Consider the following 12,989-nt stretch of genomic DNA (forward strand, 5'->3'; position numbering starts at 1 on the left):
GAGGCTCAGAGAGGCTAAGTTAACCACTGTCACACAACAAATAAGCATGTGGTGGAGCCCTAGTTTGTTGATCTCTGAAGCCATGCTTATGGCCATCCTCAAAACCAGTGATCTACGGGTGGGACCACGACGTGGCTGACTCCACTTCTGCCACAGTGACCTTCTGATCGGGTATTGTTGGAGACCAGGGGCTGCTGAGGACACAGAGAACATGCTGCCAGGGGCTGGGCACGCCAGGGTACCCCTCAGGCAGGCAACAAGAGGAAGCAATGACCTCCCGCCCAACAAAGGCGGAGTGGAGGTCTGTGAGGAAGATGCATGTGGCGTTGAAGATAATCATTTGCACACCAGAGTTCAGAGCTCCAGCTAATATTCAAAGTAGGGTCAACTTGAACCAGGAGCGTCAAGGTAGGTAAAATAAAGTAATACCAGCTTTCACTGATCACCTACTCTGTGTGCCAGGTATATAATATCTAGTCAGCTCAGCAACTCTGAGAAGTAGGTGAGTTTGGCCTCATTTCACAGATGAGGAAACAGAGGTTCTGAAAGGGTCAGCAACATACTCAAAGTCCTACAGCGAGAAAGTGGAGGTGAGACCCGAACCTACTTCAGTCTGATGCGAGATTCCAGACTAACCCAGGAGTGAATCCTCAGAGGTGAAGCTTTCTAAAACCAAAGTAATAAGACAATAATGGAAACACAGATGAGTCCAGCGAGGCCCTGAGAAGACTCAGCTGAGCCACTGAGACCATCAGGAGGGAATCTGGACCTGAATTAAATGTATTTATTTATCCCCCTTCCATCCTTCGTGAATTCAGCTGACTTTACTAAGCAGTTCCCTAGGTACCAAGAATATAAGGATGAATTAAATGAGCTCCTTGTTCACAATCTGGTGGGGAAGACAGACTGAGAGTAAGGATACTAATAACAGCTAACATCGATGGGGCACTTTTCTGCGGATGGGCTGTGCTAAGCTCTCTAATTCATCCTCACGGCAGCTCTCTGGGGTGGGTACTATCATTGTCCGCCATTCTACAGATAAGGAAAGTGGAGGCAGATTGCTTAAGGCACCCACCAAGATTCCACAGCTCCTAGTTGGAAGCAGTATTCCAACCCAGGCAATCCCATTCTAGAACTTAACCTCTACACTGCACCGCTCCTAATAATAATCAACATCAGCCACTTCCCCAGCTGGGCAGAAGCCCTTGCTCCTTCATGGTCTTGTGATACTCAGGGTAGACAAGGCCGGCATTAACTTTCCTGACCAATTAACAGAGGTCAGTGAGGCCCTGAGGGTGTTTGTGACTCACCCAGGCTCGTACAAGCAGGAGAGCCTAAACTTGAACCCAGCCCCTCTGGCTACAAACACATGCTTCTCCCACCAGGCACTTCTCCTTCCCAAACACAGCTCTAGTTAATACGGTAAGTGGAAGATGGAAGATCAAATTGATACCAGACATAGTGATTACCTGTGCTCGATTAAAAAGAAGAAGGCACAGGTATCTCTTGATTTGCAGAAGATAGATTGCTTAAAGAGCCGAGCCTGCCATATGGGTGTAAGTCTAATCATATCTGAACTGCTAACACGTAATGAGATTTGCTCTGTGCTGCACACCGCTTGGTGGGCTTTGCGTGTATAACTCCTTTCATCTTCATAACCATCCGTGGGAAGCCGGCACTGTCATCATTCCTCGTTTTGCAGGTGCCGAGACTGGAAACCGCCCACCCGGGGTCCCACCGCTGGCCGGCGGGGGAGCTGGGATTCAACCCAGGCAGTCTGGCTCCAAGCCAGGCTCTGAGCATCACCCTGTCAAATCCTAAAGTACTAGCCCACGATCCGAGAGAGCCTCTATCTTGAGAGGCAGCTGTGGGCCATGCACTGTGCCAGTGCTTGCTGCGTGTTAGCTCATTTACCTTCACAAAAGTCTAAAAAGTAGGTGTATTATCCCAGCTTTACAACTGAAAATTTGTATTTTGAACTCAGGTCTGATTCTAATAGCCCAGGTCTGTAATCCCTATTCAGTTTTTTGTAAAAAGCGAGGTATTGAAAGAAAATACTAAAAGAGTAGAAATCTGCTCATTTCCTCCTTTCAGCCAGGGCTCACAGAAGGCAGTGAGCTGCCTTGGATATGGGGGTCTGTGAGGACCCAGACGCATCACCTGGCACAGGGCCTGGCACATAGTAGGCCTTCAGCAAATATTTATGGAATGAGCTACCTAAAATGGACAAAAGCAGGTTGAGACTTAAAATTAGAGAACCCCCTGGGTGGTCTGGGGGGACTGTAGGCCACATGGACGCCCCCTGAACCCATATGCTTACAACACAGGCACCATCACAGCGAACTGCTCAGATCTCTGCCCTGGAAGGAAGGCCCGGACCAAGGCAAGGTTGACTCTCCAGCCCCCGCAGGTGGGTGCTGACCCTCTCCTCTGTGGGAGGGTGAGATGTCAGGGCTTCAGGTGAGAACCAATGGGAGTCACAGCCCCCTGGGCACAGATAAGGGTTTTCGAAGCCTGCTAGGGGTGACACTTCCCACGTTGAAAGGTCAAACTAACCAATCTGCCACCATCCCTTGTAAATTGTTATGCTAAATTGGTATTTTCTGCCCCAAAGGAGTTTACCTACACTTGTGACCTGTGCTTGTGACCTGGATTACAGTCAGGGCTACATAGAGATAAACTTCAGGGTGCTGCTGGGCTGCTTTTGAAAGCCTTAGCCTTTTTGAAAACAAAATGTGCCATTATATCCCTTAAACTAATACTTTATAGCAGTGTTACTCAGTGTTTTACTTGGAAGAGGAAACCTATTTTTAAGGCATGTAAAGTCGATTTGGATTATCCTTTTAATTTGTAGCCCTGGGTTTCTACCCTGTTGTCAACTCCTGGTGTTTGATGCAATCTTGTCAGCTGTGATTTCAGAGTACCTCCCATGGCAGCCCTGGTACCGGGGGTCAAATGCATGGCCCCTCAGGCACATAAACAGGAGCACCAGTGATTGGGGTGGGGGGGGGGCAGGATGTGCCATGAGCAGGGGATCGCTGGTCCCACTGGGCCAACACTCCAGCGGCTCTCCCAACTTTAGTTGGTGGGACACTATTTCCCTATGAGAAGGGCTCCAGAATGTCACGGTTAAACAAACTTAAAGTGGTGTCTTTACTGCAGGACTTTTCAGAGCCTTTACTATGTTCATGTGCGTTGTGACTCTGAAAGAAAGGGAAGAGGCTCGCAGCCATTCTTAGCACTTTTTAATCGTGGGACTCTTTTTAATGCATATTAGTATTTCTCAGAACCGGTGCTCCCCAGAACACAGACTGGGAAACACTCTTCTAAAAGGACTTGAAGGGTGGGTGGGGAGACATTAGGAGTTTGGGATTAACATATACACGGTACTATATATATAAAATAGGTAAACAACAAGGACCTACTGTATAGCACAGGGGATTATATTCAATATCTTGTAATAACCTATAATGGAAAAAAATCTGAAAAAGAATATATATATGTTTATAATTAATTAATTAATCAATTAATTAAAAGGACTTGAAAATGCCCTAAAGGTTTCCTGCAGCAGTTCCTGAATGCTGGTCAAAGGAACCTGTGCGGCTTGTTAAAACCGCTAATTCCCAGGCCACGCCTCAGACCTGCTGAGGGGGAATGGGGCCTGGGACTCTGGATGTTTAATAGGCACGCTGGGGAACTGCTTTACCGCCAGTTTGGGGAGCTGTGCACTAGAGTAGGAATCCAAGAAAGAAGGAGCTACAGAGTCTCCTATACGATCAGCTTGTACAGTGTTTATTACACTCCCCTGGTCTCCCTGTCTCCCCCCCTCCACTGCCAGCATGGGCTCCTCCTCATCTGTCCCGCAGTCCTGAGCACAGCACACAGTGTGCATTCGCAGCCCTCTGCCTTCTTTCTGAATCACCCCTGGCCCAGCAGTCACTCCTAATAGGGTTCTAGAGATGCCGGCTGAGAACAGAGACAGGTGCCCAGCCCCTGCCCTGAGCTGGAGACAGGCTGTGAATGGCCGTGCGTCCAGACATGGATTAGGGGGGCCGGAGGAGGTGACGCCTGCACCGTGACTCATAGGATCAGCAGGTTCTCTGGGGCCGGGGATATTTCGGGGACAGAGGGGCAGCTGAGTGAGGCACACAGGCAGGAAGTGCTGGGCACTCCGTACCATTCAGGATGCTGGAGCCCACAGTGAAGGAAGGGAGTAGCTTCCAGTGAGGTAGGAGGAAGGCCACGCTTAGGCTCCCAGCTTCTCAGCTCTCTGCGGATGCTTCCAGAATCCCTGTCTCTGCCTGGCGTGCTCCTCCTCCCCATTCCCTTCTTGGCTCCCTTGTTGAAAACCTGTCTGTCCTGTGAGGCCCAGATTGGAGCCCACTTCCCTGTGGCGAAACCAGTCCTTCCCTCCCCCAAAGCTCACCCCGCATTCTTTTTTGGATTTATCTTTCCAGGGGGCTACTAGTCTGCTCTGCTTGGCCCTGTGATGTTGGGGGTTTGTTCCTTACCCCCTTTCTCTCTGTTCGAACCCTAAATCCTACTCATCTTGTTCTCTTCCAAAGTAACTGTTAAAAAAGGAAGTTTGCATTGAATGAAAAGTGAGCTTTTCAATTTACCAGAATATAGCAGGGGCCTTAAAAATGTGTGTGTCCTTTGCTTGATACATTCCCCTTCTAGGAATCTGGCTGAGGAGATAATTAGAAATTGGGATGAAGACATGCAGAAGGATGTTTATCGTGGCAATTTTTATAATGGCAGAAAATAAAAGCAACCTCAGTGTTTAAATGTACGGGAATGTATAAGTAAATTACACTGTATATATCGGATGTATATACATATAGGATGTTCTGTATATATAGGATGAAGAATCCACACAAAAGGTTTTCATGATATGGAGAAACACTTAGGAGGTGAATGGGAAAAAATCAGGATACAATACTGTGTAATCTCAAGTATATAAAAATATGTAAATATACTTTCACATCTATTTGCACGTTTAAATAGAAAAGACTAAAGAAATACACCAAAATATTGAGTTTTTTGTAGAAAGAATTATTGTTGCTGTTATTTTCTACTTTAAATACTTATGTATTTTCCATACGTCCCATAATTGACATAGATTTCATGTTTGTCATCAGAAAAAAAAAAAAAAAAAACTAGAGCAATTAAAAAAAGGCAGGTGAATTTTCTCAGCGTAAGTTTGGCTTTTGATGAGGTCGCTTGTATGTTACTAGTGATGTGTTTTTAAAGGACCATTTTGTGTGCCGTGTAGTTTGTCATGCGCTGCTCTCCTCTGGGGCTGAGCTCAGCATTTTCTGGCCGCCGGACCCCGGCTTTGCCCATCACTCCTGTGATTTGGACTCACCCAGAGGTGTGTGAATTGCCTTGTCCCGGGCTGCTTGGGTGTCACGCTTTGGGGTGGATGATGCCTCAGTCCTTTAACAGGCCGCCTCTGTCGCTTGTGAATGTGGTCCCTGCCTTGGCTGATGGGGCCCGAGCACAGCTCGGCCCCATTCCCCTTTCATACAACCAGAGCAGATGCTTCATCTGGTTCCATTTCACACTGACTGTTCCAAGGCAGCCTTGTATGGTGAATTTGGGTGCCACCCTTCAGTTGCCAATACCTGGCTTCATCTTGGGTGTCCTGTCTAGACCCAGAAGTCCTACGCTCCAGACACCACCCTTGGTGCCTGCACTAAGCAGGAAATTTCCATTGCATTCTCTCCATCACCCAACTTCCATAACTCCCAAAGGAGGCTTTATTATCCCTACTACAGCTGAGGAAACAGGCCCACCCGCTGTAACTATCCCGGGGTCCTCGCAGATCTGAAATTAGAACCCAGGGCTGACTGGCCTCAGGGTTGGTACTCTTTGATGTCAAAGAGTTAGGGCAACTGGACATTCAAAGGGAAAGGTCCTGGCGGCACTTCTCCCACTTTCTGTGTTAATCTCTACTTCATCTGCTTTCCAAAGCCTGTGGCCATTCAAAAAGCACACTGCCCCCAAACGCCCACAGACATCTATTTATGTCACTATATCACTGTTGGGACAAATCAGATTGGCAGTATTTATTCAAAACCTCAGACTTACAGACTTTGGACTTAGACGGTCAGAGTCACTCGGTCTGCAGATTTTGTAAGAGTGCTGTGAATGGATTTGAAAGGGAGATGTGAATGCCTCTGGGGGGCCTGATGACAGAACTGCCCAGAGTTGGGATCTGAGACGCGTATGGCCATCACACCAGCCCCACAGACATGCCTTTGACTTGGGGGACGGGGCAGGCGTGGGTACTTGTCTCTTCTGGGCAAGGGCTCAGGGTGAATCATATTCCATACTGTCACTGTTAATGAATTCAAACGATATCTAATATCGAAGTGGATATGTGGAAACCGTTCCCACAGAAATCCACAGGAGAAGAATCCCTGGCCTGTGGGAACAGGGTGGTGTGCCTCAGACCCCAGAAGACCCTGGAATCCAGTGCACATCATTTAACCTCCCCCATAGGAAGACCACATAACAGCAACCCAATTGCTTGAAAGGTCAAACAGTGGTCTCTTGCTACATTACTATGGTCAGATAAATAAGAAATTAGAGTAAAATCCCACAGGTGCAGAGTAGTTTGGATCCACATGCATGTTGTAAGCAATGGGACCAGCTCAAATGAGTGAAAAAGGTCTAAGTTATTGGGCTTCCCTGATGGCGCAGTGGTTGAGAGTCTGCCTGCCAATGCAGGGGACGCGGGTTCGAGCCCTGGTCTGGGAAGATCCCACATGCCGCGGAGCAGCTGAGCCCGTGAGCCACAATTACTGAGCCTGCGCGTCTGGAGCCTGTGCTCCGCAACAAGAGAGGCCGCGATAGTGAGAGGCCCGCGCACCGCGATGAAGAGTGGCCCCCGCTTGCCGCAACTAGGAGAAAGCCCTCGCACAGAAACGAAGACCCAACACAGCCATAAATAAATAAATAAATAAATAAACAAACCCAAAGTTTAAAAAAAAAAAGCTTACACTTAAAAAAAAAAAAAGGTCTAAGTTATTGAATAATTTTTAAATGCGGTTTTATTGATTTTAAAAGGCCAGGTACTTAGGAGATATTCCGTAAGTGCTGAATGGATGTGCTGATGAATGGATGGGTGGATAAGTAGGTAAAGACGGATGGATGGATGGATGGATGGACGGACGGACGGACAGTAGTTACATATGTCACACTTACTCTGTTCCAAGCACTGTTCTAAGTGCTTTACATTTATAAGCTCATTCAATTCTAAGATAATCCTATGAGATAAGTACTGTTACTATCCCCATTTTAAATTTGAGGTCACACAGCTGTCAAATGGCAGAGCCAGGATTTGAATCTAAGAAGTCTGGCACTAGAGTCCTAGTTCTTAACCGTGGAGAATTCATGAATACATGCCTTAATAAATGTTTGAGTATCATTTCATTATACCAATATTATGCTGCTAGAGTGTTTGAAGTGTGTTTCTGTAATTACATCTGCTGCTTTAAAATGAGTAAACAAGTCCAGTGCCACCATTTCATGGATGGGGAAACTGAGGCCCAGAGAAGGATCTCAGCTCCAGGCCCACAGCAGCCTGTGCCTGACTGAGGCCGGAACTCTGACCTGTCCATGACATCTCTAGTTTCTCACTTTCCAGTGCACCGCTGGTCTAGTGCTCGTTTGTAAACTCATCTCTCTGGTCCACGTCCAGATCCCTTCGAAGGTTTCACAATAGAGGAGCCTAAACCGACCATTTACATCAGGTTTTCCCCAGCAGCTGGTATCCCTGAAGCCCCTCCCAGCTGAGATTTCAGGGTGACTGAGAGATGCCCGTGCCCTAGAAGCCCAGCCTTTGCTGTTCACTGAAGCTAGAACTGGCTTCCAGAAGGACTAGAGGTCCTGCTCGTTGCTTCTAACATGGACTTGGTTTTTCCTTTTCCGATTAGCCCATTCAAAGGGGGCCTGAACAGGAATGGTGCCAGGAATATCCAGGCAGGGTGATGCATGTACAATTCCTGCCAGCAGGCGGAGGCAGAGCCCAGAGGTTTCAAATGCCCCAGCTGGAGGCTGGCTGTGTGCATTTAAATCCTGACTCCTCTGCTTAAATGAGTCATGCACCTCTCTGTGCCTCAGTTTCCCCCTCCGCAAAGTGGGCACAACAATAACACCTACCTTCTGAGGTTGTTCTGAGGCTCAAATGAGATTAAACACATAAAGCGCTTAGCAACAGTGCCCACAGTAAACAACCAATACATGTTAAGTATTCTTTAATCATCATAATCATCATTCTCTAGCAGCACAAATGCCAAAGGATTAGCCACATTGATCAGTTGTTCTAGAGCTTTGTTTTATTGAAAACAGGTGAAAAGGTCACCAGCTGGGGTCTTAGAGACCTTTTAGTTACCCACAGATCCTTTATAATTAACCTTCAGGATGAGATTGTACTTATAAAAATACCAGGTGTTAGGGCTGAAATAGATTTTGAGAAAGGCAGTGACTTGTTAGTCCTAGGGCTTTAAGAACCTCACCTTCTATCAGAAGACGGGGTTCTAGGTACAGCACAGCCGCCTTTGGACTCTGCTATGGGGTCCAGCAACCACAGACAGCCTTGTGGTATAACACTGAAAAAAAAAAAATTTTTTTTGTATTACTTGGCACTTTGCCAATGTTAAAAGATTTATTGATTAAAGTATTACTTACAACTGTATGTCCATGAAGTAGCTTCAGATTCATTTACATGCTTTTTCTTTTTAAGTCATGAACACGGAGACATTGAGTTCCCCATACATTCCAAGAAAAGCATTTTTTGAAAATTTCAAACAGAATATGATGTTATCTTTCCTGGCCATGACCCTTCTGTAACTTTCTCGGGATCCACCCTTGTTTTTCCAGCTGTGCCTGAGCTGAAGCTCCTCTGCGGGGCAGATGTCCTGAAGACCTTCCAGACCCCCAACCTCTGGAAAGACACGCACATCCAGGAAATAGTGGAGAAGTTCGGCTTGGTGTGCGTGGACCGGGCAGGGCACGACCCAAAGGGGTACATCTTGGGCTCGCCCATCCTGCAAAGGTACCAGGACAACATCCACCTGGCCAGGGAGCCAGTGCAGAACGAGATCAGTGCCACATACATCAGGTGGGCCCTGGGCCAAGGGCAGAGTGTGAAGTACCTGCTCCCCGATGCCGTCATCGCCTACATCAAGGAGCACGACCTCTACGCCAGCCCCGGAGAGGAATGAAGTTTAGCCGAGCTGGGGAGGGCCAGCTCCGCCTCCTCCACTGATCTCGTCCCGAGGACAGGGCGCTTACAGTCTTTGTTTTCTGAAGTTTTTCCATTTTTCATTTGGTTTGTTTCAACAATGATTTTGTTTGTGAGGCATCTTCTGTCCCAGGAAGAGATACCTTCTTCAGGGAGGAGCAAATGTTTACATCACAAGGAAGGACACTTATCACAGAAGTTAAAGTGGTGTGGCAGGTCATTAGGTTTAGACAAAAGCTCTCAGAACCTCTGGATGAAGAGGCCTTCTTATTTTGTAGATGATAGTTATGGCTGCACACTGAAGGCAGTTCTGCAAATGGCAGGGGGCCCCTGTGGGTCAGATCAGAATTGTACACAAAGCGTTTTTTAACTAGGACCAGGTGCAGCTTGCGGGTCTTGATTGGAGAGACTTGACAGGATGCTAATTACCAAACAGTGGGCTTTGTCAATGCCTTGTTTCCACAAAGTAATGCTCATGGAGGAGTCCAAAATTTGGAAGCAACACTTTGCTGATTGACATTGAATCTTCCTTTACAAACTGTAGTCTGCCTGCCTACTGGCCATTGATAAAATTTAAACTAAAATCTTTCTAGGTAGTGATCCTCAAACAATATTTTTGATACAATACATATATATATATATATATTTTAAACACAGCTATTCTATAAATGCCAGGGCTCCTGATTTCCAGGTTTCTAAAAAAGAACGGAGGTAAAACAGATGCCTTGACTGTTTTAGAAGATCTTTTTGAATGTTTTATGACTGCCTGCCTGTTTGAATATTGGCGAAGGGATAAATAATAAATTGACATCAAAAAGCACTAATGAAAAGTTTCTCTTTTTTCTTTCTTTCTTATATTATTAATGCCTGATGTACCAGCTGTTGCTTTTCTCCATGAAATTTGCTACTGTTCCAATCGAACTGGCATGAATTTAAAAGTTTCCATTCCCACGTACCAGCTGTGGAGGAAGCAATTGCTTTCCAACACGAAGCAAATGGTTCTCTAAGCTCTGGGTTGATGGCTGTGTTCTGGTGAGCCCCGAAAGTTGCCCACAGGAGCTGGTGTGTGTGTTCAGGATTTTTCCTTCCACTCCTGATTAGGAAGAGGTTTTGACTAGCCGAACTCTGTTTGAGTTTACTCTTTCCACTTGCTGACCAAATGACTGAACTCATTTAGAATTTACTTCTCCAGGATTTTACCCTGGTTCATCTTTGCTACAAATTTAATCGTGCAGAAACGCAAAGGGTCAGTGGGAAGAATCTGGTATCTCCCCAAATATATCCTAGTGTCTGCAGGTGTGTCAGGATGGACATGAGTGAAGTAGGAAATCAGGGTTTCCTGCATGGAGAGTAGTGGGGCCATCCCGTGGGAGTCTCCAGACTTCCACGCCTGCAACCTCTAAAGCTGCTGGCCATCCCCCCACCCTGATGAGCTCTGCCCTCAAGAACTTCCTAAGGACCCTGATAATTCAGGGGAATAGGAATCAAACAGCCCTGCCCAAAAGCTGGCACAGCAAGCTGGGTGATGTTAACTAGCTCCCTTCCCCACTGTGAGCCTCGGTTTCCCAGTCTCTAAAATGGGGAGGTTTGATTAGACATCCTCTAAATTCTCTTCCAGCTGATTTTCTAAGACTCTGAGTGCCTCTGACTTCAGCCTCTCCACCCTTCTTTGGGTCCAGCACACTTTCTAGCCCAACTGGAAGCTCACCAAGGGCAGGAGTCTTTGTTTTCTTTGCTGCTGTATCCTATGTGCCAAGAAATTTGCTACTCCAAGTGTGCTCCCAGGCCAGTGTTTTCATCCTGGGATGAAATACAGATTCTCAGGCTGAGAGCTGGTTAGAAATGCAGACTCTCGGGCTCCACCCCAGACCTACTGACTGAGTATTTGTATTTGAATAAGATTCACAAGCCATTCAAGGCATCGGCCTAGAATAGCCCCTGTTATAATAAATATTCATTTTGTTTTGAATAAACTGAATGTATGGCTGAAATTGCATCACATTTACTCTGGTGAATAGCTTTCCAACATTGCCCCCACTGTTCTGTGTGGAGTATAGAAGGCAAAGGATGAAAAAAAAAGGAAAACAGCAAACAGCTATAGTGTTCAGGAAAAGTGATGGAGAGGGAGTCTGCGGGTTTGAGGCAGGGCTTCTCACCCTGGGCACTAGTGACATTCTGGGCCACAGAATTCTTCGCTGGGAGGGGCTGTCGTGTGCCTTGTAGGGTGCCAAGCAATATCCCTGGCCTCTGTTCATTAGCTGGTAATAACACCTGCCCATTGTAACCACAAAAAATGCCCCCAGACGTTGCCAAATGGCCCCTGGGCACAAAATAATCACCAGGCCCACTAGTTTAAGAGTATGGCTGGGCAGGGAGGATATGTATATGAGGAAGGGGTCTCTGTTTCCCAAGAGGGAAAATTAGGAAGCTGCAGCTTAATCTTAACAAAGGACTAGTTTGGGGGCGGGGAGATCCCTACCACTCATGAAGTCATCTTTATTCTGGGGGACACAGTGCTGTAGACAGTAGGAATTAGATGCTACATCCTTGACTCAGAGGCACCCCAACTTCAGTCTCCATCTACTCCCAGTGCCCAGAGTGGTTTTCTCTTCCATGTTTCACAGGCTGAGGCCTCCAACCTACCCCGTACCCTCAGTCCTGATGGTCAGGGCCTGACAAGTGTAGACTCCCAATGAGGGGGAGCTAGTAGTACTATGATTATAATTATGATTCAAAACTCAGGATTCATTTACTCAAATCCTTTTACTGAGGGCCTCTCCTATGCCAGGCACTAGACTAAACAGTAGGAAAATGAACAATGGTGAGCAAAATGGACACGGTCTCTCCCCTCAAGAAGCTTACAGTCCAGGGTGGAGATGGCGAGGAATCAACTATTCACGCCACTAAACGTGATTGCAAACCGTGTTGAGGGCTCTGATGGGCAAACACACCACGTGATATGCCAGCCAGAGACAGCAGGTTCCCTGTGAATTAAGGAAGCTTAAGCTCTAGCCCCTCGCTCACCAGGCCCTTCCCAACACTCTGGAGGGACCTTAATTATTTAGGTATCTAATTTCACATTCATAATTGTTATTCTTTTTCTGGAAAGGGGCCTTCAAGATTGTACAAAGTTTAGGCTCCGTAAGGCATCAGGGATTCACCCTGATGACAGAGTATAGACAGCAGGGAAGAAAGGATAGATTTGAGACCTAAAAGATGAATCCACAAGACTTGGGGATGGATGGAGGCAACTGGCTTTCAGGCAGAATGAACAGCGGGTACAAAGGCCTTGTGGCAGGAGAGGGCAAAATGGCATGACTAGCTAGATTCATCATCACCTCCCTAAGAAGGGGTTGATCATTACCATGTGCACCTGATAGCAGGCATCTTGGCACGCCACCATCTATCTCCCTGTCCAGCCTTTCCATGGGCTCAGGGCACCAGGCCCAGCTAGGCTGGAGGAGATGCCTTCATCTGTCTGATTCATGGCTGTATCTTGTGGCTCCCACCAGGCAAAACATTCATTTCTTAGCCTTTGCATACATTGTCCCCTAAAATAAAACAGCACCAAAAAAACCTACCATATGTGTATGTATATATATATATATATATATATATATATATATATATATATATTTATTTATTTATTTATTTATATTTATACGTATATATAAATTTTTATACTCTCGTCCCATTGATTCATGTAGCCTCCCTTTTTTTAGTATCAGAAGAGAAA

The 12,989-nt window shown here is 46.5% G+C and overlaps 1 protein-coding gene across 3 annotated transcripts in view; it reads left to right on the top strand.

Annotated features, from left to right (window-relative positions):
* NMNAT3 (nicotinamide nucleotide adenylyltransferase 3) overlaps positions 1-10,073 on the top strand; it is a 115,125-nt gene extending 105,052 nt beyond the window's left edge. For all 3 annotated transcript variants that reach the window (XM_082392402.1, XM_082392403.1, XM_082392404.1), the window contains 2 exons: positions 2,328-2,410; positions 8,890-10,073. In XM_082392402.1, coding sequence (XP_082248528.1) covers positions 2,328-2,410; positions 8,890-9,233 — 427 coding nt within the window. In that variant the 3' untranslated portion in view covers positions 9,234-10,073. The remainder of the gene's footprint in view (positions 1-2,327; positions 2,411-8,889) is intronic.
* The last annotated feature ends 2,916 nt before the right edge of the window (positions 10,074-12,989 follow it).

Source organism: Balaenoptera borealis (assembly GCF_965194805.1).
Source record: "Balaenoptera borealis genome assembly, chromosome: 5".
NCBI lineage: Eukaryota > Metazoa > Chordata > Mammalia > Artiodactyla > Balaenopteridae > Balaenoptera > Balaenoptera borealis.